At 47.7% G+C, this 27,400-nt stretch overlaps 1 protein-coding gene across 2 annotated transcripts in view; it reads left to right on the top strand.

The window, feature by feature from the left end:
• Nucleotides 1-27,400, top strand: part of LOC135528182 (plexin-A1-like) — a 299,019-nt gene that overhangs the window by 17,814 nt on the left and 253,805 nt on the right. For both annotated transcript variants that reach the window (XM_064957082.1, XM_064957081.1), the window contains exon 2: nucleotides 18,169-19,546. In XM_064957082.1, the coding sequence (XP_064813154.1) occupies nucleotides 18,374-19,546 (1,173 nt within the window). In that variant the 5' untranslated portion in view covers nucleotides 18,169-18,373. The remainder of the gene's footprint in view (nucleotides 1-18,168; nucleotides 19,547-27,400) is intronic.

The raw sequence follows: 27,400 nt of genomic DNA, 5'->3' as shown, positions 1-27,400 counted from the left end.
AGAGTGTTGATGGAGACCAGGAGATGCTAAACGTGTTGATGGAGACCAGGAGATGCTAAACGTGTTTATGGAGACCAGGAGACGCTTGAACATGTTTATGGAGACCAGGAGATGCTAAATGTGTTTATGGAGACCAGGAGACGCTGAACATGTTTATGGAGACCAGGAGACGCTAAACCTGTTGATGGAGACCAGGAGATGGTAAACGTGTTGATGGAGACCAGGAGATGGTAAACGTGTTGATGGAAACCAGGAGATGCTAAACGTGTTTATGAAGACCAGGAGATGCTAAACGTGTTGATGGAGACCAGGAGATGCTAAACGTGTTGATGGAGATGCTAAACGTGTTTATGGAGACCAGGAGATGCTACACATGTTGATGGAGACCAGGAGATGCTAAACGTGTTTATGGAGACCAGGAGACGCTGAACATGTTTATGGAAACCAGGAGATGCTAAACGTGTTTATGAAGACCAGGAGATGCTAAACGTGTTGATGGAGCCCAGGAGATGCTAAACGTGTTGATGGAGACCAGGAGATGCTAAACGTGTTGATGGAGATGCTAAACGTGTTTATGGAGACCAGGAGATGCTAAATGTGTTGATGGAGACCAGGAGATGCTACACGTGTTTATGGAAACCAGGAGATGCTAAACGTGTTGATGGAGACCAGGAGATGCTAAACGTGTTGATGGAGACCAGGAGATGCTAAACGTGTTGATGGAGACCAGGAGATGCTAAATGTGTTTATGGAGAACAGGAGATGCTAAACGTGTTGATGGAGATGCTAAACGTGTTTATGGAGACCAGGAGATGCTAAACGTGTTTATGGAGACTAGGAGATGCTAAACGTGTTGATGGAGACCAGGAGATGCTAATTGTGTTCATGGAGAACAGGAGATGCTAATCGTGTTCATGGAAACCAGGAGATGCTAAACGTGTTGATGGAGACCAGGAGATGCTAAACGTGTTGATGGAGACCAGGAGATGCTAAACGTGTTGATGGAGACCAGGAGATGCTGCACGTGTTGATGGAGACCAGGAGATGCTACACGTGTTTATGGAGACCAGGCGATGCTAAACGTGTTTATGGAGACCAGGAGATGCTAAACATGTTTATGGAAACCAGGAGATGCTACACATGTTTATGTTAATTAACAGTCAATTACAGTTTGCATGACAATAACCAGCTGTCAAAATGTCATGACCACTTCCGCCCTACTCATCATGGTCTCTCTGTGTGTGTGTGTGTGTGTGTGTGTGTGTGTGTGTGTGTGTGTGTGTGTGTGTGTGTGTGTGTGTGTGTGTGTGTGTGTGTGTGTGTGTGTGTGTGTGTGAGTGTATGTGAGAGAGCTTATCTAGGTAAAATGTGTTCTTTGTCCTGTCATCAGACAGCTAGTGCTGGTCAGAGATCAGTTCACTCAGTGTCAAAACATATACATATACACGAACCCATACATCTACACACACACACACACACGCACACGCACACACACACACACACACACACACACACACACACACACACACACACACACACCGCTTAAGTAAATAGGCCAGTGGAGGGAGAATGCACCGAGCATGATGATGCTGTGCAGTAGGAATGTGTGCTGACAAACCAAGAAAAGCAGGAAACAGTCTGCTGCCCTCACAGGCCCTGTTCTGGGATTTGAAACCCCTCTATTTGACTGTACGCTAAAGAGGACCCTGGAGCGACAATCACTTAAGTATTTTAAGTGCTTCAAAATGCCCTGAAATGCTGGATTTTATCATGGAATTCGCCGTAGATAATCTAAACTGGCTCCAAACTGCAGTGTTGCAATTGTGTTATTAAGAAAATGAGTAGGTCCTTTTAGGCTTGTACTGCTTGGTCGAGAGGAGGCTCTCAGCCTGTATCAGGGGTCGTTTTCCTCTTCTACCAGTTAGAAAGAGAGGGAGAGAAGGTGAAAGAGAGAGAAAGGGAGAGAGAGAGAAAGAACGAAAGAGGAAAAGAGAGGGTAAAAGAAAGAGGGAGAGAGAGAAAGGGAGAGAGGGAGAGAGAGAAAGGGAGAGAGAGACAGAGAGAGAGGGAGAGAGAGGGAGCTCAAGAAAGAAAGAGAGAGGGTCAAAAGAAAGAGGGAGAGAGAGAAAGGGAGAAAGAGGGAGAGAGAGCGAGGGATTGAAAGAGGGAGCCACAGAAAGAAAGAGAGAGGGTAAAAAGAAATAGGGAGAGAGAGGGAGAGAAAGAGGGAGCTGGAGAAAGAAAGAGAGAGGGTAAAAAGAAAGAGAGAGAGAGAGGGGGAGAGAAAGAGGGAGCTAGAGAAAGAAAGAGAGAGGGTAAAAAGAAATAGGGAGAGAGAGGGAGAGAAAGAGGGAGCTAGAGAAAGAAAGAGAGAGGGTAAAAAGAAATAGGGAGAGAGAGAAAGGGAGAAAGAGGGAGCTAGAGAAAGAAAGAGAGGGTAAAAAGAAAGAGAGAGAGAGAGGGGGAGAGAAAGAGGGAGCTAGAGAAAGAGGGAGCTGGAGAAAGAAAGAGAGAGGGTAAAAAGAAATAGGGAGAGAAAGAGGGGGAGAGAAAGAGGGAGCTAGAGAAAGAAAGAGAGGGTAAAAAGAAAGAGAGAGAGAGAGAAAGGGAGAAAGAGGGAGCTAGAGAAAGAAAGAGAGGGTAAAAAGAAAGAGAGAGAGAGAGGGGGAGAGAAAGAGGGAGCTAGAGAAAGAAAGAGAGAGGGTAAAAAGAAATAGTGAGAGAGAGAAAGGGAGAAAGAGGGGGAGAGAAAGAGGGAGCTAGAGATAGAAAGAGAGGGTAAAAAGAAAGAGAGAGAGAGGGGGAGAGAAAGAGGGAGCTAGAGAAAGAAAGAGAGGGTAAAAAGAAAGAGAGAGAGAGAGAAAGGGAGAAAGAGGGAGCTAGAGAAAGAAAGAGAGGGTAAAAAGAAAGAGAGAGAGAGAGAGAGAGCACTGCCATACATCTGACAAATGTAAACTGGATAGATACCCAGCCTTTAGGGAAGAATAAGGGCATTTGTCTTAGTTTGGACTTCAGTCAGTGCAATTGAAACAATTTTTATGAGTGTTGTGGCGCTATAACACCTGCTATAAAATGAGGTCATTGTCATAAACCTAATAGACTACCCTATAAGAAGAGAAGAGAGTGTTGACACTGTCTGTTCTGCATGAGGGTGGTTGCTTCATGGCTATACCTCACAGACTCACTCTACTCCTTTGTTATTAGGGAACATAACAATGACAACACATATTTGGGAACACCATTAATGCATGCCGTATGGTGTGGAGGACAGTGTGGGTGCAGACAATGCAAGTGTTGCACTGTTGGTTTCTAGAATGCTTGATCTATTCTGTCCACTTCTCCATGTCTCGTTGGCTGTTTATAGACCCTCCTGTTGTTGCAGTGCGGTGCTGCTGTTCCTCCTGCAGTGAGACCTTTTACTGGCAGGTCAGGCACTGGGGCTTTTAGGGCTGAAACAGCCAGGCTCGGCATTCTCCTTTACAGCAGAGTAGAAGGAGCTGGTGATTGTCTTTTATATATCTTTCTCCTTGGAGTGCCTTGAGTTTACTATGGCACTGCAATCTTCATGGAGTCACACAGTTTGCTGTGTTTTTAGGAGTGCTTTCCCACCGGTATTAAGGCTAGTAAAAGTCAGCTCCAGGTGGGCTAGGATACGTCACTTCTAGCATTTCCCCGGTACTCTCCAATCCAGCACTCTCAGCATTTATTTGATTGGAGACTTGAAAGAACTGGAATAGCAGGTTATGGGTGACTTTGTGTTTGTTCTGTAGTGTTCTGTGTTTGGTCTTTAGTGTTCTGTGTTTGTTCTGTAGTGTTCTGTGTTTAGTATGTAGTGTTCTGTGTTTAGTATGTAGTGTTCTGTGTTTAGTATGTAGTGTTCTGTGTTTAGTATGTAGTGTTCTGTGTTTAGTATGTAGTGTTCTGTGTTTGTTCTGTAGTGTTCTGTGTTTAGTATGTAGTGTTCTGTGTTTAGTATGTAGTGTTCTGTGTTTAGTATGTAGTGTTCTGTGTTTAGTATGTAGTGTTCTGTGTTTGTTCTGTAGTGTTCTGTGTTTAGTATGTAGTGTTCTGTGTTTAGTATGTAGTGTTCTGTGTTTGTTCTGTAGTGTTCTGTGTTTAGTATGTAGTGTTCTGTGTTTAGTATGTAGTGTTCTGTGTTTAGTATGTAGTGTTCTGTGTTTAGTATGTAGTGTTCTGTGTTTAGTATGTAGTGTTCTGTGTTTAGTATGTAGTGTTCTGTGTTTAGTATGTAGTGTTCTGTGTTTAGTATGTAGTGTTCTGTGTTTAGTATGTACTGGTAGTGGATGTGAGGTCATGAGTCCAGTCTGGTCAGGATATTTGATCCTTTTAAATCCCTCAACTCAGGAGGTATGGAATGAATACTGTACATAGTTACTCTAAGATACTGACACTGATTCTGTCAGAACCACCCGCCTTTTATGACTGTGAGTGACTGTGTCTGGTAAGCTGCACCTGTTACCACATGAAGCTGTTCCTGTGTGTTTTGGATGTGTGTGTGAGTGTGTGACACAGCGTGTACAGGATGGAGAGGCCTGGTTGTCTGGCTTCTTCAGTGGCCAACTGAATTGAACTGCCATTGAGTCATTGTATCCTTGACGGGGCAGAGCTGCTTGTCCACGCTAATCCTGTTTGACCTAGAAAAAACACAAGTGTGTGTGTGTGTGTGTGTGTGTGTGTGTGTGTGGGCAGCTGTCAGTGAGGTCACTGTGTCAGGCATGGAATGCAGTACAGTATAAATGGAGTGCAGTGTTCTAATCAGTGCCTTGCATGGCGAGCAGAGGCACACTGGACCACAGCAGCAGCCATACAGTCAGCCACACAGCCACACAGCCAGCCACACAGCCAGCCAGTCAGCAACACAGCCAGCCAGTCAGCCACACAGCCAGCCACACAGCCAGCCAGTCAGCCACACAGTCAGCCACACAGCCAGCCAGTCAGCCACACAGCCAGCCACACAGACAGACAGTCAGCCACACAGCCAGCCACACAGCCAGCCAGTCAGCCACACAGTCAGCCAGTCAGCCACACAGCCAGCCAGTCAGCCACACAGCCAGCCACACAGCCAGCCAGTCAGCCACACAGTCAGCCAGTCAGCCACACAGTCAGCCACACAGCCAGCCAGTCAGCCACACAGCCAGCCACACAGACAGACAGTCAGCCACACAGCCAGCCAGTCAGCCACACAGCCAGCCAGTCAGCCACACAGCCAGCCACACAGCCAGCCAGTCAGCCACACAGCCAGCCAGTCAGCCACACAGCCAGCCAGTCAGCCACACAGCCAGCCACACAGCCAGCCAGTCAGCCACACAGTCAGCCAGTCAGCCACACAGCCAGCCAGTCAGCCACACAGTCAGCCACACAGACAGACAGTCAGCCACACAGCCAGCCAGTCAGCCACACAGCCAGCCACACAGACAGACAGTCAGCCACACAGCCAGCCAGTCAGCCACACAGCCAGCCAGTCAGCCACACAGCCAGCCACACAGCCTTACTATTAACAGCCGTATGGCCCCATGCCCTTATGGCCTCAGACAGCAGTCAGCACACAGCCAAGGAGCCCCCCCTCTCAGCCTGACAGCGATATCAATCTGTTCCACCTCAACAAGACACTCCATAAACCTTATCAAAACATACACACATCTCACACGCTATCCCCTCCCCGTAAATGAATAACAATAACAGCCCACTGAACATGAACCCAATAACGGCCCACTGTCTGCCTCTTCATCCTGTTAAATATTCCCACTTGGGGGAATTTAAACATTAACGTTGAACTTTTTCAACACAAATATGTAAACTGTTGGGAAAGGAACATAATTCCTTATCTCTCAAATTGCAGATTTGGTGTCCTCCTGAGTGGCGCAGTGGTCTGAGACACTGTATCGCAGTGCTATAGGTGTCACTACAGACCCAAGTTCGATCCCAGGCTGTGTTGCAGCCAGCTGCCACCGGGAGACCCATGAATTGGCCCAGTGTCGTCCGGATTAGATGAGGGTTTGGCCGGCTGGGATGTCCTTGTCCCATCGCGCTCTAGCGACTTCTCTGCATGCACGCTGACTTCGGTTGCCAGTTTTACGGTGTTTCCTCCGACACATTGGTACAGGTGGCTTCCGGGTTAAGCGAGCAGCGGGTCAAGAAGCAGTGCGGCTTGGCAGGGCCGTGTTTTGGAGGACGCATTGCTCTCGACCTTCACCTCTCCTGAGTCCATTTGGGAGTTGCAGCGACGGGACAAGACTGTAATTACTAATTGTAAAAATTGCCAAATAATAATTGCATATTTGGCAGTTGTATTTTTTTTGCTCTCTTTGTCCCTGTCAGCTTTTTATTTTCCAGTGAAGACCCCCTCCCTGCCTGCCTGCCTCCCTCCCTCCCTGCCGGTCTGCCTCCCTCCCCCTCCCTGCCTTCCCTCTCCCTGCCTTCCCCCTCCCTCCCTGCCTGCCTGCCTCCCTCCCTCCCTGCCGGTCTGCCTCCCTCCCCCTCCCTGCCTTCCCCCTCCCTGCCTTCCCCCTCCCTGCCTTCCCCCTCCCTGCCTTCCTCCCTACCTTCCCTCCTTCCTACCTTCCCCCTCCCTGCCTTCCTCCCTCCCTGCCTTCCCCCTCCCTGCCTTCCTCCCTCCCTGCCTTCCCCCTCCCCACCTTCCCCCCTCCCCGCCTTCCCCCCCTCCCTGCCTTCCTCCCTCCCTTCCCCCTCCCTGCCTTCCTCCCTCCCTGCCTGCCTGCCTTCCTCCCTCCCTTCACCCTCCCTGCCTTCCCCCTCCCTGCCTTCCTCCCTCCCTGCCTTCCCCCTCCCTGCCTTCCACCCTCCCTGCCTTTCCCCCTCTCTGTCTTCCTCCCTCCCTGCCTTCCCCCTCCATGCCTTCCCCCTCCCTGCCTTCCCCCTCCCTACCTTCCCCCTCCATGCCTTCCCCCTCCCTGCCTTCCCCCCCTCCCTGCCTTCCCCCTCCCTGCCTCCCCCTCCCTGCCTTCCCCCTCCATGCCTTCCCCCTCCCTGCCTTCCCCCTCCCTGCCTTCCCCCTCCATGCTTTCCCCCCTCCCTGCCTTCCCCCTCCCTGCCTTCCCCCTCCCTGCCTTCCCCCTCCATGCTTTCCCCCTCCATGCTTTCCCCCTCCCTGCCTTCCCCCTCCCTGCCTTCCCCCTCCCTGTCTTCCCCCTCCCTGCCTTCCCCCTCCCTGCCTTCCCCCTCCCTGCCTTCCCCCTCCCTGCCTTCCCCCTCCCTGCCCTGATTGAGTCTCTGGCCCGACCTCATCCTGCTAAACCGCTGCACTCGTTACTTTAGGACTTTCATGCCAGATTGACTTGTGTTTTGCTGCTGATATGGTGATTCTGCCTTCTCATCGGAAACAATCTCCTGTTATGATGGATTTTTCTGGGCTGGATTGAGAGGCTTGGCCCTGTTTTCATATTAGTATTGCAGCTGGGAAGCTGGGCAATGTTTTCTGACCAATCTCACTGTCCTTTCCTCAATCCCCCTCCTCCCTGTCCTTTCCTCAATCCCTACCTGTCCTTTCCTCAATCCCCCTCCTCTCTGTCCTTTCCTCAATCCCCCTCCTCTCTGTCTTTCACTCCATCCATCCCTCCTCTCTGTCTTTCACTCCATCCATCCCTCCTCTCTGTCTTTTCCTCAATCCATCCCTCCTCTCTGTCTTTTCCTCAATCCATCCCTCCTCTCTGTCTTTTCCTCAATCCATCCCTCCTCTCTGTCCTTTCCTCAATTCCCCTCCTCTCTGTCTTTCACTCCATCCATCCCTCCTCTCTGTCTTTTCCTCAATCCATCCCTCCTCTCTGTCTTTTCCTCAATCCATCCCTCCTCTCTGTCTTTTCCTCAATCCATCCCTCCTCTCTGTCTTTTCCTCAATCCATCCCTCCTCTCTGTCCTTTCCTCAATCCCCCTCCTCTCTGTCCTTTCCTCAATCCCCCTCCTCTCTGTCTTTCACTCCATCCATCCCTCCTCTCTGTCTTTTCCTCAATCCATCCCTCCTCTCTGTCTTTTCCTCAATCCATCCCTCCTCTCTGTCTTTTCCTCAATCCATCCCTCCTCTCTGTCCTTTCCTCAATCCCCCTCCTCTCTGTCCTTTCCTCAATCCCCCTCCTCTCTGTCTTTTCCTCAATCAACCTCCTCTCTGTCTTTCACTCCATCCATCCCTCCTCTCTGTCTTTCACTCCATCCATCCCTCCTCTCTGTCTTTTCCTCAATCCATCCCTCCTCTCTGTCTTTTCCTCAATCCATCCCTCCTCTCTGTCTTTTCCTCAATCCATCCCTCCTCTCTGTCTTTTCCTCAATCCATCCCTCCTCTCTGTCTTTTCCTCAATCCATCCCTCCTCTCTGTCTTTTCCTCAATCCATCCCTCCTCTCTGTCCTTTCCTCAATCCCCCTCCTCTCTGTCCTTTCCTCAATCCCCCTCCTCTCTGTCTTTCACTCCATCCATCCCTCCTCTCTGTCTTTTCCTCAATCCATCCCTCCTCTCTGTCTTTTCCTCAATCCATCCCTCCTCTCTGTCTTTTCCTCAATCCATCCCTCCTCTCTGTCCTTTCCTCAATCCCCCTCCTCTCTGTCCTTTCCTCAATCCCCCTCCTCTCTGTCTTTTCCTCAATCAACCTCCTCTCTGTCTTTCACTCCATCCATCCCTCCTCTCTGTCTTTCACTCCATCCATCCCTCCTCTCTGTCTTTTCCTCAATCCATCCCTCCTCTCTGTCTTTTCCTCAATCCATCCCTCCTCTCTGTCTTTTCCTCAATCCATCCCTCCTCTCTGTCCTTTCCTCAATCCATCCCTCCTCTCTGTCTTTTCCTCAATTCCCCTCCTCTCTGTCTTTCACTCCATCCATCCCTCCTCTCTGTCCTTTCCTCAATCCCCCTCCTCTCTGTCCTTTCCTCAATCCATCCCTCCTCTCTGTCTTTTCCTCAATCCCCCTCCTCTCTGTCCTTTCCTCAATCCATCCCTCCTCTCTGTCCTTTCCTCAATCCCCCTCCTCTCTGTCCTTTCCTCAACCATACCTCCTCTCTGTCCTTTCCTCAATCCCCCTCCTCTCTGTCCTTTCCTCAACCATACCTCCTCTCTGTCTTTTCCTCAATCCCCCTCCACTCTGTCTTTTCCTCAATCAATCCCTCCTCTCTGTCTTTTCCTCAATCCATCCCTCCTCTCTGTCTTTTCCTCAATCCATCCCTCCTCTCTGTCTTTTCCTCAATCCCCCTCCTCTCTGTCTTTCACTCCATCCATCCCTCCTCTCTGTCCTTTCCTCAATCCATCCCTCCTCCCTGTCTTTTCCTCAATCCATCCCTCCTCTCTGTCTTTTCCTCAATCCCCCTCCTCTCTGTCTTTCACTCCATCCATCCCTCCTCTCTGTCTTTTCCTCAATCCATCCCTCCTCCCTGTCTTTTCCTCAATCCATCCCTCCTCCCTGTCTTTTCCTCAATCCATCCCTCCTCTCTGTCTTTACCTCAATTCCCCTCCTCTCTCTCTTTTACTCCATCCATCCCTCCTCTCTGTCTTTTCCTCAATCCCCCTCCTCTCTGTCTTTCACTCCATCCATCCCTTCTCTCTGTCTTTCACTCCATCCATCCCTCCTCTCTGTCTTTCACTCCATCCATCTCTCCTCTCTGTCTTTTCCTCAATCCATCCCTCCTCTCTCTCTTTCACTCCATCCATCCCTCCTCTCTCTCTTTCACTCCATCCATCCTTCCCTCCTCTCTCTCTTTCACTCCGTCCATCCATCCCTCCTCTCTCTCTTTCACTCCGTCCATCCATCCCTCCTCTCTCTCTTTCACTCCATCCATCCATCCCTCCTCTCTCTCTTTCACTCCATCCATCCATCCCTCCTCTCTCTCTTTCACTCCATCTATCCCTCCTCTCTCTCTTTCACTCCATCCATCCATCCCTCCTCTCTCTCTTTCACTCCATCTATCCCTCCTCTCTCTTTCACTCCATCTATCCCTCCTCTCTTTCTTTCACTCCATCCATCCATCCCTCCTCTCTCTTTCACTCCATCTATCCCTCCTCTCTCTCTTTCACTCCATCCATCCATCCCTCCTCTCTCTCTTTCACTCCATCCATCCCTCCTCTCTCTCTTTCACTCCATCTATCCCTCCTCTCTCTCATTCACTCCATCCATCCATCCCTCCTCTCTCTCTTTCACTCCATCCATCCATCCCTCCTCTCTCTCTTTCACTCCATCTATCCCTCCTTCACTCCAGAAGCCTGTGAAATGCCACCAGAGTAGTGTGAGGTGAACATGATTTGAACTATTAGTTCACTCCCTGTAAGCCTTGTAGAATCATTCTAAATAAAAGTCCTATCTTGTTGAAGTATCTGGCTAAACCTGTTGTCATCTGCCCATGGGCTTGGCAGTATAACATATTTGACTATATACCTGTATTGATGCAGGGACAAGTTTGGGTTTTTACTTTTCCTTCTATAATGGCATTTCATGTTTGGTTTGTTAAATGTGCTACTCTGCCTTGTGTATCGTCCATTTTTACAGTTTACTCCGCAACCGGAGTCGCCTGTCTCCGCTCTCTCTCACTCACGCCATGCCGTTTTGCACACAGGCCTAGCCCCGCCCCCTGTCACACAAGGAGCACAGTTATTAATGGAGCAGCTGCACCCCCACTTTCAAAATAGGGGTGCACCCCCACTTTTTTTACCAGAGAATTATCATGATCCATTGGGTCATTTGTCATTGTCTGTATTAAAATAGATATGTCCAATTTCTATATGATATAATGAACAGATTGCATTTTGCACCCTCTCCCCCGTGGCCTCAAGATGAATTGTTTTGACCACTGGAAAGTTGTGCTTTGCTCCGTGTGTCACCATTGTGGTCCAGTGCATTTACACTCGTTGCAATGACAAGGCCCCTGCAAAAGAAAACGCTTTATCAATTTTGTTGTGCTGTTGTTCCATTTGTATCGTTGTATTCATGTCTGGTGCACTCGGGGTGTTGTTCCATATCATTTGAGCAGTGTACACCAGGACACGTTGCCTGTTAGAACCACGATGAGCACGTCTGATTAGGCTTCACTGTAAGGCAGACTGACTCTGAGTAGCCTTCCATCAGCCTACGAAAGTTTACACCTTTGCAGAAAGCTGCGTGTTCGGCCGCTCGCAAGTAGATACTGAGAAATAATCACTAGGCCTAATATTATATGACTCAGTCTGTGAAATACATTTGATCCCTGTCACGTGTGCTCCCTCTCCGGCCTCTAGGTCATCAAGCTGCTCGTTATGGAGCACACCTGTCGCCATTGTTACGCGCACCTGCACGTCATCAGACTCACCTGGACTCCATCACCTCCCTGATTACCTTCCCTATATACAGTGGGCTCCAAAATTACTGGCACCCCTGACTGGCAATGCACAAACAATACTTAAAAAAATATAAACAATATAATTATGGAGATAAACTCAAAATGCCAACATGTGAGAAATTCTGTAATTTATTAATGTTTCAATGGAACCCACCAAAATCATACAATTATTTAATACAAAATACATTTCACCAAAATCAAGGTTTCATAATTAATGGCACAGCATGGAGTCTTTTCCTGTAATGTTTGACAAGGTTAAAGAACACATTTGGAGGGAATTTGGACCATTCCTCTATGCAGATCCTTTCAAGATCCTTCACATTCTTGGGTTTGCGCTTATCAACTGCCCTCTTCAACTTAGCCCACAGGTTATCCATTGGATTGAGGTCCAGTGACTGAGATGGCCATGGTAGAACATTGATTTTGTTGTCACAGAACCATTTCTGTGTGGATCTTGAGGTCTGTTTTGGGTCATTGTCTTGTTGGAAAGTCCACCTACGGCCAAGTCCCAGCCGTCTGGCAGAGGCCGCCAGATTGTCTGATACTTGGATGAATTCATTATGCCATCAATCTTCACCAGCGCCCCTGGAACTCTGGAATTAAAACAGCCCCAAAACATCCCTGACCCACCACCATATTTCACCGCGGGTATGAGGTGCCTCTCCTTGTATGCATCTCTGTTTCGACGCCGAACATGCCGATGTTGTATCTGACCAAAACGTTCAATTTTGGTCTCATCTGACAAGAGCACCTTCTTCCAGTCATAATTTAAATGACGTTTTGCAAACTCGATGCGCTTGTGTCTATGTCTTGGTGTCAGAAAGGGCTTTCTTCTGGAAACCCTTCCAGAGAGCCTGTGGTTGTGGAGGTGGTGTCTGATGGTGCTTTCTTCTGGCAACCCTTCCAAAGAGCCTGTGGTTGTGGAGGTGGTGTCTGATGGTGCTTTCTTCTGGCAACCCTTCCAAAGAGCCTGTGGTTGTGGAGGTGGTGTCTGATGGTGCTTTCTTCTGGAAACCCTTCCAAAGAGCCTGTGGTTGTGGAGGTGGTGTCTGATGGTGCTTTTTGAAACCTGGTGACCTCAAGATGCCACCAAGGCCTGCAATTCTTTCACAGTGATTCTTGGGGATTTTGTTGCTTCTCTCACCATCCTCCTCCCTATCCTAGGGGGCAAAATGCATTTGCGTCCTCTACCTGTGAGGTTTTTGACTGTTCCATATCTTTAGAATTTTTTAATAATTGCCCTGACAGTGCTCAGTGGTATATTCAATAGTTTGTGGATCTTCTTGTCGCCATTACCAGATTTATGAAGGTCTACGACCATCTGTCTCTTTGAACTGACAGGTCTTTTCTTCATGGTGTTGGATGACAAAGGGATATTGCATTCGTGTTACCTGATTTTTATACCCTTGTGAAACAGGAAGTGATGTAATGGCTCAATATACTTCCTTAACACTTAGATAAACTTAAATAAGTGAAATTTAATTCTTTGTTTAATTTTGGTAGATGTACAATAACATTTAAGGGTGCCAATAATTGTGAAACCTTGATTTGGAGGACATGGATTTTTAATGAATTAAATCAATACATTATTTTGGTGGGTTCCATTGAAACATTAATAAAGTACAGTATTTTTCACATGTTGGTATTTTGAGTTTGTCTCTCTAATTATATTGTTTATATTTTTGAAGTATTGTTTGTGCATTGCCAGTCAGGGGTGCCAGTCATTTTGGATCCCACTGTATGTCACTCCCTTTGGTTCCTTCCCCAGGCATTATTGGTGCTGTTCCAGTGTTAAGTCTGTGCGTTGTTCGTGTTTCTTGTTTTGTTTTATGTTGCGTTTATTTATTAATACATTCACTCCCTGGACTTGATACCCGATTCTCAGCGCACATCGTTACAATCCCCAAGCTGTCTACAGGCATTTAACACCATTCTGCATTGTTTTACCACCTATTTTCCCAACATCAATCGGTTAAATCACATTGAAATGTTTTCATTCGGTCACAGAAGTTACCGTCCTAGCTGAGCTGCAACAGAGGTCACGTCACAGTTACAATGTAGCCAAGCTGTGTTTGTATGCACCTATGTGCAAAATAAAAAAAGCACAGGATATTTCTATGTCGATAAAACAGCTCTGCTTGGCTTGGTAAGTAGGTCTACTATCGACCAAATAAGCCATTTCTACCCTCGTTGCATCAAATATGTGTGCTGATAAGACAAGTTCATTTTAAACATTTTCATGGTGCCAGCACTACCCACAATGGTGCTCAAAAAAGTCCATGTTGGAGGAAAATCGTAGTGAGTAGTGTGCCTGCTGAGACGACACAGCTCTTATTCCTCATAATAAAAATGATTGGAAAATAATTTATAGTCATGGAACTGCAGATTTGTTCAAATGTAGTTTCTTCTCATCTTAAAAAGGCAAGATACTCAAGGTAGTTCATGTTCAACTTGATTGTCCCAAAGGGCAATTGGTTTTGAAGCAAAGGTGCATAAAAAACAACATTGAACGTATAAACTTCACATGGATCACAATGACACACAGGTTTAGTGAATACAATGAGCAAGCTAGTACATCAAGTCATGGGGCTGACAGCCATCAATATATACAGTATACAGTAGGCCTACTAGTGATCGACGTTAGAAGATCAATGCAGTGCTTTTCTTTGTGGTATGCTACAGTAGAATGATGTCTGTATGAAATGTGTGGTTTTAAGAACCAAAATGCAATTACAGTATGTATGCAGTGCTGTTCTTTGTTTCTATTCATCAAATTAGGCCGAGACAATAACAACATATGCAGGATGTAAAAAAGGGGTCAAATTCAACAACAACAAACATTAGTGCCGGAAGTGCTGTATGAAAAATGAGTGCCGGAAGTGCTGTATGAAAAATGAGTGCCGGAAGTGCTGTATGAAAAATGAGTGCCGGAAGTGCTGTATGAAAAATGCTGAAATTAATTTTAGCTTGAAGTTTCATTGAACAGTATAAAACAATCACAATGTGGGAAAACCCCATTTAAAATCACTCAGCATGTATGTCATGCACTACACATAAAGAACATGTATTATTCATATACATTATTCATATATTGTATATTATTCATATACAAAAAAAAGATTGTGATACTATATTTTGGCCATATCGCCAGGCCCTATTCTGCCATAGAACCTCATTTTGGAATATGTATGTGAGAGGGTCAGAATGTTGACTTGAGTGCACCTTTACCCTACACCTCCATGTGCATCTATGTTAGTCCATCCTGTTAGAGAAACAGACTGTATGTCTATGTTTCACTGAATATACAAAGCTGTAGCCTTAATGTTTATACTGTTGCTTGGGAGTGCATACTGTATTTGTGTGCATACATAAGTGTGTTTGCATATCTGTGAAACATCGATAGAACAGGATGGATAGATAAAACAGATAAAACAACACCTCAAGGAACAACGCGGACTGTGAAGACACACACACACACACACACACACACACACACACACACACACACACACACACACACACATTATACTTAATATGATTCATTTCTTTATTTTCTGTTTCTTGTTCTTTTTTTTAAATTGGCCATATTGTTCTTTAGTCATAGTGTTCTTAGTTTACATTTGTGCTGCTGTTCCTGCACATTAGTGTGATGTATCTTGTCATGTTCTATGTTTTGTGTGGACCGAGGGAAGAATAGCTGCTGCTTCTTCACTAGCTAATGGGGATCCAAATCAAATCCTAGAAATGATGAATCATATGCGGTATGTTCCTGGTGCTGCCTGTGGCTTGCCTCTCTCACACAGACGCCGATGTGACCTCCATGTTAAAGATGCAGTGTGTATAAATTTGCTTAAGTATGAGGCCCCAGTTTTGTGGCCGGTGCTGTAATTGATATGCCACAAGCAATAAATCAGTGTTGGCGCTATGGCTCAGGGGCCATTATCCGAGGAGGCAGGTTGAGCCGAGCCCAGCCGAGCCGTCCGTCCGTCCACAACATAACCTGCCTCAGTCTTCCTCTGGTAACCACTCTGCTCTGCTCTCTACAGCCAAACCCATTGATGAATTTATTCTGCCTTGCATTTCCTCTGCCATGGACAGCCCTGTGAGTTCAGGTGCATTTCTGACTGACTGCCTGGCTGGCTGACTAAATAACTGACTGACTGCCTGGCTGGCTGACTAAATAACTGACTGACTGCCTGGCTGGCTGACTAAATAACTGACTGACTGGCTGGCTGGCTGACTAAATAACTGACTGACTGGCTGACTTGCTAAGAGCAGCCATCATCAACATCCTCCGTCTCTCGGGGATGGAAAAGGAATTGTTTTGCCATAAAGAGTAACAACCACTCAGTTCCTATGCTGTTTTCTCCTTTTCCATCCCTCTTCCACTCAAACTTCTCTCTTCTGTCCTTTCTTCTATCTCTGTCTCTCATCCAGACCCTCTTGTTTCTCTTAAAACATCTTAATAGTAACATTGCTGTCGTTAATCTAATTCATATTCTAGCTAGCTGATCTCTTTGCAAGACATGAAACAGTTGCTTTTCACTCAATGTTTTCCAGCTGTTTTTTGTCCTAATTCAGTTAAAGCACTGACATATTCAGTTTTCAGATTCAATCACGGTTCAGGGACAATGTCAAATTTGTTTAAGTGTGGCATTTTGATCGTTTATTTTTTGTCACAGTGACAGAACGTTGTCATAGTTGTGCACCTGATAGATTGACCTGTGATATATATATATAATATCATTTTGATGTCTCCATTTACAGAGAAATATCTCAGGCTAGTGCACTCGAACCATTGCCTCTGTGTGTTGAGTCACAGATCTGTGATTATAATGGGTACGCATTCATGCTTGTGTGTGTGAATATGAGTGTATGCATGTGTGATCTGAAGCCTTTCATTGCTCTAATTTACATCAGTGAGTGTGGCTTGGCGTGGTGAATGAGCTGAGAGTTGAGACCACGGTGGGTTTTGTGACTCAAACACCAACGGCAGCCATCACACAGTGTGCCCATTGTCTTGATGGGCTGTAGAACAGTGGGTTCATATAGCAGATCGTGATGGCTGATGTAAGACAGGGACTGGGAGTTGAAAGCAGTTATTAACTGTCTGTCTGGGCCTGGAGTGTGAGAGAGAGGCTGAAGGATGAAAGAGAGGGTTGAGAGAGAGGCTGAAGGATGAAAGAGAGGGTTGAGAGAGAGGCTGAAGGATAAAAGAGAGGGTTGAGAGAGAGGCTGAAGGATGAAAGAGAGGGTTGAGAGAGAGGCTGAAGGATAAAAGAGAGGGTTGAGAGAGAGGCTGAAGGATGAAAGAGAGGGTTGAGAGAGAGGCTGAAGGATAAAAGAGAGGGTTGAGAGAGAGGCTGAAGGATGAAAGAGAGGGTTGAGAGAGAGGCTGAAGGATAAAAGAGAGGGTTGAGAGAGAGAGGGGACGTAACGGGGTCTCTTAAAGTGGCCCCTTAAGGTCTGAGTGGTGCGGTCAACCTCTTTGTTTTGTTCTTCAAAGCTAAGTTACTGGAATTAATGTAGGTAATTAACAGGTCATTTATGGTAATCTATGGTAACTTTGGTCATTTATACATGAATAACTTTAAAATATATATATATATATATTCATATATATTATTCATTTATTATACCTGTGCTCATATTGTGCATGAGTTTCTAGTGGATAGACAATATGGTTCAAGAGAAAATAGTTAACTTAATGAAAAAAGCAACTAATCAGCAGTGAAATTATTTCTATCAAATCGGCAACTCTTCCAACTACAGTATTCACTTTTTTCACATCTGCCACCAGTTGGGCACCAACATATTTACAACAAAGACATATTGACATAGTAAAATAAATAAAAGTGTATAAAAAATATATCAGGATATTTAATGCGAGAAACCTCATAGTAAACACCAATCATTTTCTTTAAGTTGATGGTTTATATTTAAGATAATGTTTTACAGTTTTGTCATTCTATTTTATATTGTAAAATCATAATATTTTATTATTTTGTATATTTTACATCCGATAAGGCTAGAGGGCCAGAGATAATTACAGACACCTGTGAAAATCTGAAGTATCCAAAAAGGCCACTTTAAAAAAAAAAAAAAAAAAACATGAAAGTTACCAAAATTCTGGTAGTTTACTGGAAATCTTCAAGTTACTAGTTATATACCCTCCCTTTGCAACCCTAGTTCCTCATTTCCAATGTAATATTTAATTTCTCATCCTGATACTTTAATAGTGTTCGCTCCATCTATTACACAGTAGTGCAATAGAACAAATGAATGTGTATTGTTACAAAGTCTGCCCCCTCTATATTCAGGCCATACTGACAGCACTGAGAGTTCTCTATGTTTGAGTATAAAGGCACTTTACCTTTACCTAAGTCATTCTTTATTGTGATTGGGTGAACTTTCCTATCCCAGTACCCAGTAGGGGATGTCTTTCTCGCTGTATCTTGCATGTCCGCCTGCTCCAGTGCTGCAGGTGACGGTGATGATGCAGTCAGTGTGTGTAGAATATAAATGAGGACACACCATGGTCTGTCAAATTAAATCAACGTTTATTGGTCACGTGCACACGGCACAGTGAAATGCTTATTGCTTAATGTTAATGCTCTGTGTTGAGTTAGTGATAGCTCTGACTGGCAGCCTGACATGCTCATTAAATGTTGTATAGGATTCCCCTTAAAGCCCTACTGTAATTAATGAATGTTTATGTATTATGACAATTTTTTGCCCTCACCGCTCTGTGTGGCTGGCAGAGCTTTTAAAACCCTAGCCAATCGATATGGAGAGAGCGTTCCCTGGTCCTGTCTCCTAATGTGTTTTTTTCCTTCTGTTCGCAGGGCTGGCGGCCGAGGCTCTGGGGACGATGTTATAGACAACAGAGCAGTGACACGGAGCCCAGAGGACGCCAGGCCAGAGCTACACCACCATCCCCTCCCTTCCTTCCTTCAGCCTGGTGTAGGACAGCCACAGCTTCAGTAGAGGAAGAAGAACACACACACACACACACACTCAGGAACCTCTCCTCACCTACCAGAGCCCAACATGATCTGCCACCCCACCCCATCCCTGGGAGGCCCTCTCCTACCCTTCCTCCTCCTGTTGTCAGGGGTGGTAGCCACCATTCCCAGCAACCTCAGGACATTCTCCCCTCCAGAGGGGGGGCTCACACACCTGGTGGTCCACAACAAGACAGGTGAGGTGTATCTGGGAGCCGTCAACTGGATCTTCAAGCTGTCCAGCAACCTGACCAAGCTCCGCAACCACGTTACAGGCCCTGTGGTGGACAATGAGAAGTGTTACCCCCCTCCGGGTGTCCAATCCTGCCCCCATGAACTGGCCCAGACCAGTAACGTCAACAAGCTGCTGCTGCTGGACTACGGTCAGAACCGCCTGATCGCCTGTGGCAGCACCTCACAAGGCATCTGCCAGTTCCTTCGGTTGGACGACCTGTTCAAGTTGGGTGAGCCGCACCACCGTAAGGAGCACTACCTGTCCAGCGTGGCCGAGGCTGGCACCATGTCTGGGGTAGTCATCGGTGGAGACGCGGCCGGGGGTGGGGGAGGGGCTGGCAAGCTGTTTGTGGGCACGCCCATCGACGGCAAGTCAGAGTACTTCCCCACACTCTCCAGCCGCAAGCTGATGGACAACGAGGAGAATGCCGACATGTTCAGCTTCGTCTACCAGGACGAGTTTGTCTCCTCGCAGCTCAAGATCCCCTCGGACACGCTCTCCAAGTTCCCCGCCTTCGACATCTACTACATCTACGGCTTCAGCAGCGAGCAGTTTGTCTACTATCTGACCCTGCAGCTGGATACCCAGCTCACCTCGCCCGACGCCAGCGGGGAGCAGTTCTTCACCTCTAAGATCGTCCGTCTCTGCGTGGACGACCCCAAGTTCTACTCCTACGTGGAGTTCCCCATCGGCTGCACCAAGGACGGGGTGGAGTATCGTCTGGTGCAGGACGCCTACCTCAGCCGACCCGGGACCAAGCTGGCGCGATCGCTGGGCATCTCAGAGCAGGACGAGGTGCTGTTCACGGTGTTCGCCCAGGGCCAGAAGAACCGGGCCAAGCCCCCCAAGGAGTCAGCCCTGTGCCTGTTCACGCTGCGCCGCATCAAGGAGAAGATCAAGGAGCGTATCCAGTCCTGCTACAGGGGAGAGGGGAAACTGTCATTGCCCTGGCTGCTCAACAAGGAACTAGCCTGCATCAACTCAGTAAGTCCAACTTTCACTGAGTGTGAATGAATGATGCTTATTGTGATGATGAAGTGGACATATTTTGGTAAAGCACCTCTTTCTGGGTGATGCTTCCGTTTCTATCTTCCTAAATCCAGTGTGTGTGAGAGAGAGACTCCTTCCGGTCTGTCCCTGAGGACTGGAGCATATGTAGGGTAGGGAGTAGAGAGTAGAGAGAGCAGACATTCAGCCCTCCTGAGAGCTGCTGTCTGTGGGGGCCTACCCATCCCAGCTAGATCTCAATTCGACACACTCACTGACTCACACATCCACAACATTGGAGTTAGAACTCTATCCAAATAACTAAAGTCAATCAACTGAGTCACAGCGGAAGCAGCTAACCTCATAGGCCTTTTCAGATCGCAGACATATCTGTGGAGATGTCTGTCGTTTTTCTTCCTCTGACCCTCCCTCTATCCACCCTTTCCTCCCCCCCTCTCCTCTCCCAGCATCCCACTCTATCCTCTCTCTCCTCCTGTCTCTTTATGGATGCGCCCACCTTAGCTGTGTGTTGCCACATCATTAGGCCGGTGTGTGGGATGTGCGGGCCGTCACTGTGTTTGCCGGGAGTCTTCCCGCTCTTCTGGCTCTAATTGATTTATATAGTCCTGAGGCTGTCGTCTGTGGCCTAGCATGTCACCCCTGTCCCCACGGGACTCCTGGCCTGGAGGCTGCAGGCTGGGGTTGGAGTCGGGGCGGGGGCAGAGGGAAGGTCGGCGCAGGGAGGGTGAGTGTGAGCATGCATGTTTGATGCCCTAATCACCCAGGCCAGGCATAAAGGCAGGCTTCCTCTCTTCCTCTCACAGGCCAGGGGAAATACACAGAACACAGGAATCTCCTGAGTTCTCCCGTGGCTTGAACATTGAACATGGGTCACTTTGGTAATGTTTACATTGTAGGCCACATCATTATATGTACAGTATAAATACAGTATACATTATTTTTCCAGTCTATGATATTGCTAGTTCTGATATTTCTTAATTTCTTAATTTTTATTATGTGTCTATTTTTTATTGCTAGGTATTACTGCACTGTTAGAAACATAACCATTTCACTGCATCTGCGATAACATCTGCAAATTTGTGTACACAACCAATACAATTTAATTTAATTTTGATTTGGTAGTGTCAGTCTGCCATTTCTCATGTTGCAATCCTATATAGTCTAATATGTTTTCCTCTGCTAGGGCCAGGCTAGGGCACAAGGACAGATAGATGTGAGGTTAAATGATTGGTGTGAGATAGAAGTATTTTTCTAAAGCAGGGTTTAACAGTGCCTTGAAGCATCTCTCGTCTCCCTGGGCCTGGCACTGTGTCGTGGACATGGGTGGGGTATTCTCTCTCTGTGTCTTTCTTTTTCTCCCTCGCGCTCTCTCTCTCTCTCTCTCTCTCTCTCTCCCTCCCCCACCCCTCACTTTCTCCCTCTCTCTCTCTAGCCTACCACGGCCGTGGAGAGGAGAAGAGAGAGGAGTAGTGGGGGCGTCTTCTCTCTGTGTTTGGTGCTTGGCAGACAGTGAGCAGACAGCTCTCTAGCTTGTATTAATGGTAATAACCGTGGCTATTCTAATGGCAGGCTGGGGGCAACCTAGTGAGGTAACAACGGCAGCATGCCTGACTGGCACAGATGAAAGGATTACGCTCCCTCCCTCCGACGAGGCTCCTCCAGCGACACACACACACCACGCCGACGTCCCTTCGTCCAGCTCGTACATTATTCACTTGGACTGCGTCTCAAATGGCACCCTATTTCCTGCGATGTGCATAACTAGTGGTCAAAAGTAGTGCACTATGTCAGGAATAGGTTGCAATTTAAGAGGTAGCCCTGTCCTCACCGTCTGTTATTCAATTGTGCTCGTTAACAATCCCCCTCAAATCAGAAGCCCCTCGGCCTCACTAACACCACACACAAGCAATTCATGTCACCTTCCCCCCCGAAACCACAGTGGCTTAAAGCACGCACAGGATGCGCCAACACAGCGCTGGAATATCTATTGGAACAAATGCAATAGAAACAGGGACAGATGGAGAGACGGAGACAGAGAGAGAGGGAGGGAGAGGGAGAGAGAGAGAGAGGGGGAGAGAGAGAGATGCACACAGAGGCATATGACAGACAGGCAGGCAGGCAGGCAGAGTAAGGCTGGTCAGACTGTACACTTGATGTCTCTCTTCTGCCCACCATGACTGAGTCACTATATAAGACTATGCATGATATTTAAATGAGATACAGTACATGATTGTCCTTTATTACCATCTGCTCTGGTGCTTGTGATCGATCAAGGGCATGTCATGGGGATATGACGATGATTTTATACAGCCAGACAGCCTCTCCAGGTCGTTAGCATGACCTTGGACTGTATTACTGTATTGATGATCAGTGCTCAGAGATGATTTTACACAAAGACATTTACACCCATAACGAGGGTCTTGACCACCATTTGAACTATCTGTCATGGATTCCGACATGTTTTGTCACTTCCAGTTGGAACACATCACTGATAGATTCATAATGAAGTCAGCTGAGAGAAGCTGCAGCTCAAACACACACAGTTTCAGCCTGTAGATCAGCACACTGACAGACAGATGACTGGAGTGTGAGGTTGCTGCCTGCTTGTTGTGCGCTGTAATGACAGACGTAATATTGTCTCCGCTAATGACAGCTTGATATGGGCATCATGGCCGTCGCCATCTTGAAGGGAGCTTTTCCAAAATGGCCCCAAGTGGCCGGCTGCTGATTTTATTAGCTCACTCAAACTCCTCCTCCTTTCCAGTTTATGGCCAGTCCATTGTAATGAAGTACTTACAGTCCGAAAGTTACGGGTCACCTTTCTTGCCAGCTGCGGGCTCATTTGCAAAGCTGTGTATTGTGTCCATAAAGACAACAGTTTTAGCATTGCTAATGAGCCTTTCAGCATGTCCTCAAAATTCATAAAATAGCAAAATAGCAGCGGCAATGAACCAGTAAAGCCTGCATTCTTTGGTGGTGTGTGGAGCTGTGTCACGTCTTCTTGGGCTGTGAAGGAGAAGCATTGGGATGCATAACAGCGTTCCTTTGCTCTGTGTATAAACAAGACTCCCACCAAATGTGTGTTCATTGTCTGGGCCACTGAGGTCTAGTAAGCACTGGAGACTGCGTTCAATATGTCTGCCCGTTGTTTTCAAGGTAATCTACTCACGTTCGCACACGCCGATTCATGAACCGTCTATATCCGGTTTATACGGACCAACATCACATGCGGACCAGCACTTAGTGCCCACAGGGAGCAGTGCGTGCGGCGACGAAGCCATCACGTCATCAGAGAACATGGCTAGACATTGGATGTTTAGAAAATGTTGCTATATTCGGCTGTGAGTGATGGAGAAAGAATCTGCCCCAGCGACAAATTATTTGAATAATTGAATGGATGTTTTGTGCACAAAGGTGATGATTAAAGTGTCTTCTAAGAAATGTTCTTCTCTGACTTCTCTATGTGGCCGTCTGTAGAAACGGACCTTCTGGGCCAGGTGTCAGTTAAACTGTAGTACCGAAGGAAAACTGTAGGAGCAGTCGAAACCGTACTTCTAGCCCGAAACCCTGGCTCCTCGGTCTGGGACAGGGAGAACATTTGAGGGAAAATAGCCTCCAATAACAGACAGAGAAGGGTTGAGAGAAAGCCCTGGCCCATTCCTCTCTCCTCACGCTGAGTGCATAATTGTGTTTATTATTATGTATCAACGCTGATCACTTTGGTCGGGGATTGCAGGGCGGATGACTTGTTATTGTCTTTGACACTGTCTGATGGTTCAAAGACTTTCCTCTGTGCCAAAGCTGCTCCATTGTTTTCAGGTGTATTGTCTCGCTCTAAACCTCATCATGGTATTTCTCCATCCCACATCCCCCATGGATAGTTTTAGAAGGTTTCAAGACCATATGCTCACTGGTTATACAGAGCCTTTAGAAAGCATCCACACCCCTTGACTTTGTTTCACAATTGTGTCGTTACAGTCTGAATTTAAAGTGGATTTAATTGAGTTGTTTGTCACTGGCCTACACATAATACCCCATAATGTCAAAGTGGAATTATGCTTTTAGAATTGTTTACAAATTAATGAAACATGAAAAGCCTAAATATCTTGTCTATAAATATTCAACCTCTTTGTTATGTCAAGCCTAACTAAGTTCAGGAGTAAGGATGTGTTTAACAAGTCACAAAATAAGTCAACCACAAAGACCAGGGAGGTTTTCCAATGTCTCGCAAAGATGGGCACCTACTGGTAGATGGGGGGGGGGGGGGCGAAAAGCAGACCTTCAATATCACTTTGAGCATGGTGAAGTTATTCATTACACGTTGGATGGTGTATCAATATACCCAGTCACTACAAAGATACAGGCGTCCATCCTAACTCCGGTCAGGGATATCATGAGGCCAATGGTGACTTTAAACCAGTTACTGAGTGTATTGGCTGTGATAGGAACAAACTGAGGATCAAACTCATCAACAACATTGTAGTTACTCCACAATACTAACCTAACTGACAGAGTGAAAAGAAGGAAGCAAGTCCAGAATAAAAATATTCCAAACCATGCATGCTTGTTTGCAACAAGGCACTAAAGTAATACTGCAAATAATGTGTCAAAGCAATTAACTTTGTTCTGAATACAATGTGTTATGTTTGGGGCAAATCCAATACAACACATCCCTGATTACCACTCTTCATATTTTAAAGCATGGTGGTGGCTGCATCATGTTATGGGTATGCTTGTCATTGGCAAGGACTAGGGAGTTTTTCAGGATAAAAAATAAACAAATGGAGCAAATAGAACTCCTAGAGGACAGCCTGGTTCAGTCTGCTTTCCACCAGACACTGGGAGATGAATTCAACTTTCCTCAGGACAATAACCTAAAACACAAGGCAAAATCTACTCTGGAGTTGCTTACCAAGAAAACAGTGAATGTTCCTGAGCGGCAGTTTTGAATGAAATCTGCTAGAGAATATCTGGCAAGACTTGAAAATGGTTGTCTAGCAATGATCAACAACCAATTTGATAGAGCTTGAAGAATTCTGAAAATAATAATGAGCAAATATTGTACAATCCAGGTGTGCAAAACTCTTAGATACTTGCCCAGAAAAACTCACAGCTGTAATCGCTGCCAAAGGTGATTCTAACATGTATTTACTCAGCGGTGTGACTACTTATGTAAATGACATAGTTCTGTATTTCATTTTCAATACATTTGCAAACCTTTCTAACAGCATTTTCACTTTTTCGCATTTTCACTTTGTCATTATGTGTAGATGGGTGAAAAAATACATATTTATTCCATTTAGAATTCAGGCTGTAACACAACACAATGTGGAATAAGTCAAGTGGTAAGCATACTTTCTGAAGGCTCTGTATGTTCTCAGTTCAAGTGCCCCTGTCTTTAGCATGCTAGCCAACCATAGCCCCACCCCAGTGCCAGGGTTAGGCAGCCTTACCATGGCACCCAAGGAAAGGGCAACCATAGCCCCACCCCAGTGCCAGGGTTAGGCAGCCTTACCATGGCACCCAAGGAAAGGGCAACCATAGCCCCACCCCAGTGCCAGGGTTAGGCAGCCTTACCATGGCACCCAAGGAAAGGCCAACCATAGCCCCACCCCAGTGCCAGGGTTAGGCAGCCTTACCATGGCACCCAAGGAAAGGCCAACCATAGCCCCACCCCAGTGCCAGGGTTAGGCAGCCTTACCATGGCACCCAAGGAAAGGCCAACCATAGCCCCCACCCCAGTGCCAGGGTTAGGCAGCCTTACCATGGCACCCAAGGAAAGGCCAACCATAGCCCCCAGTGCCAGGGTTAGGCAGCCTTACCATGGCACCCAAGGAAAGGCCAACCATAGCCCCCAGTGCCAGGGTTAGGCAGCCTTACCATGGCACCCAAGGAAAGGCCAACCATAGCCCCCACCCCAGTGCCAGGGTTAGGCAGCCTTACCATGGCACCCAAGGAAAGGCCAACCATAGCCCCCACCCCAGTGCCAGGGTTAGGCAGCCTTACCATGGCACCCAAGGAAAGGCCAACCATAGCCCCCACCCCAGTGCCAGGGTTAGGCAGCCTTACCATGGCACCCAAGGAAAGGCCAACCATAGCCCCCACCCCAGTGCCAGGGTTAGGAAGCCTTACCATGGCACCCAAGGAAAGGCCAACCATAGCCCCCAGTGCCAGGGTTAGGAAGCCTTACCATGGCATCCAAGGAAACGTCAACCATAGCCCCCACCCCAGTGCCAGGGTTAGGCAGCCTTAACATGGCTTCCAAGGAAAGGCCAACCATAGCCCCCACCCCAGTGCCAGGGTTAGGCAGCCTTACCATGGCATCCAAGGAAAGGCCAACCATAGCCCCCACTCCAGTGCCAGGGTTAGGCAGCCTTACCATGGCTTCCAAGGAAAGGCCAACCATAGCCCCCACCCGAGTGCCAGGGTTAGGCAGCCTTACCATGGCATCCAAGGAAAGGCCAACCATAGCCCCGACCCCAGTGCCAGGGTTAGGCAGCCTTACCATGGCACCATGGCACCCAAGGGTTAGGCAGCCTTACCATGGCATCCAAGGAAAGGCCAACCATAGCCCCCAGTGCCAGGGTTAGGCAGCCTTACCATGGCATCCAAGGAAAGGCCAACCATAGCCCCCAGTGCCAGGGTTAGGCAGCCTTACCATGGCATCCAAGGAAAGGCCAACCATAGCCCCCAGTGCCAGGGTTAGGCAGCCTTACCATGGCACCCAAGGAAAGGCCAACCATAGCCCCCAGTGCCAGGGTTAGGCAGCCTTACCATGGCACCCAAGGAAAGGCCAACCATAGCCCCCAGTGCCAGGGTTAGGCAGCCTTACCATGGCACCCAAGGAAAGGCCAACCATAGCCCCCAGTGCCAGGGTTAGGCAGTCGTACCATGGCACCCAAGGAAAGGCCAACCATAGCCCCCAGTGCCAGGGTTAGGCAGCCTTACCATGGCACCCAAGGAAAGGCCAACCATAGCCCCCAGTGCCAGGGTTAGGCAGCCTTACCATGGCACCCAAGGAAAGGCCTACCATAGCCCCCAGTGCCAGGGTTAGGCAGTCGTACCATGGCTTCCAAGGAAAGGCCAACCATAGCCCCCACCCCAGTGCCAGGGTTAGGCAGCCTTACCATGGCACCATGGCTCCCAAGGGTTAGGCAGCCTTACCATGGCATCCAAGGAAAGGCCAACCATAGCCCCCAGTGCCAGGGTTAGGCAGCCTTACCATGGCATCCAAGGAAAGGCCAACCATAGCCCCCAGTGCCAGGGTTAGGCAGCCTTACCATGGCATCCAAGGAAAGGCCAACCATAGCCCCCAGTGCCAGGGTTAGGCAGCCTTACCATGGCACCCAAGGGAAGGCCAACCATAGCCCCCAGTGCCAGGGTTAGGCAGCCTTACCATGGCACCCAAGGAAAGGCCAACCATAGCCCCCAGTGCCAGGGTTAGGCAGCCTTACCATGGCACCCAAGGAAAGGCCAACCATAGCCCCCAGTGCCAGGGTTAGGCAGCCTTACCATGGCACCCAAGGAAAGGCCAACCATAGCCCCCAGTGCCAGGGTTAGGCAGCCTTACCATGGCACCCAAGGAAAGGCCTACCATAGCCCCCAGTGCCAGGGTTAGGCAGTCGTACCATGGCTTCCAAGGAAAGGGCAACCATGAGGGTGTCTCGGGAGTCTCTCTCCCTCCCAGTCCCAGGCCATTCGATTATACAGACACAAAGATAAATCAGGCCATCAGGAGAGGATAAATCTGTATGCAAAGACACGTTGCTCCTCTGCTACAGGGCTGCTGTGCTAACTGGGAGCGATAAGAATGCTAGCATCACTCATCCC

This window comes from Oncorhynchus masou, chromosome 33 (genome assembly GCF_036934945.1).
Source record: "Oncorhynchus masou masou isolate Uvic2021 chromosome 33, UVic_Omas_1.1, whole genome shotgun sequence".
Taxonomy (NCBI): domain Eukaryota; kingdom Metazoa; phylum Chordata; class Actinopteri; order Salmoniformes; family Salmonidae; genus Oncorhynchus; species Oncorhynchus masou.
The sequence above is the reverse complement of the archived record's forward strand: the minus strand, read 5'-3'. Positions and strand labels throughout refer to the sequence as shown.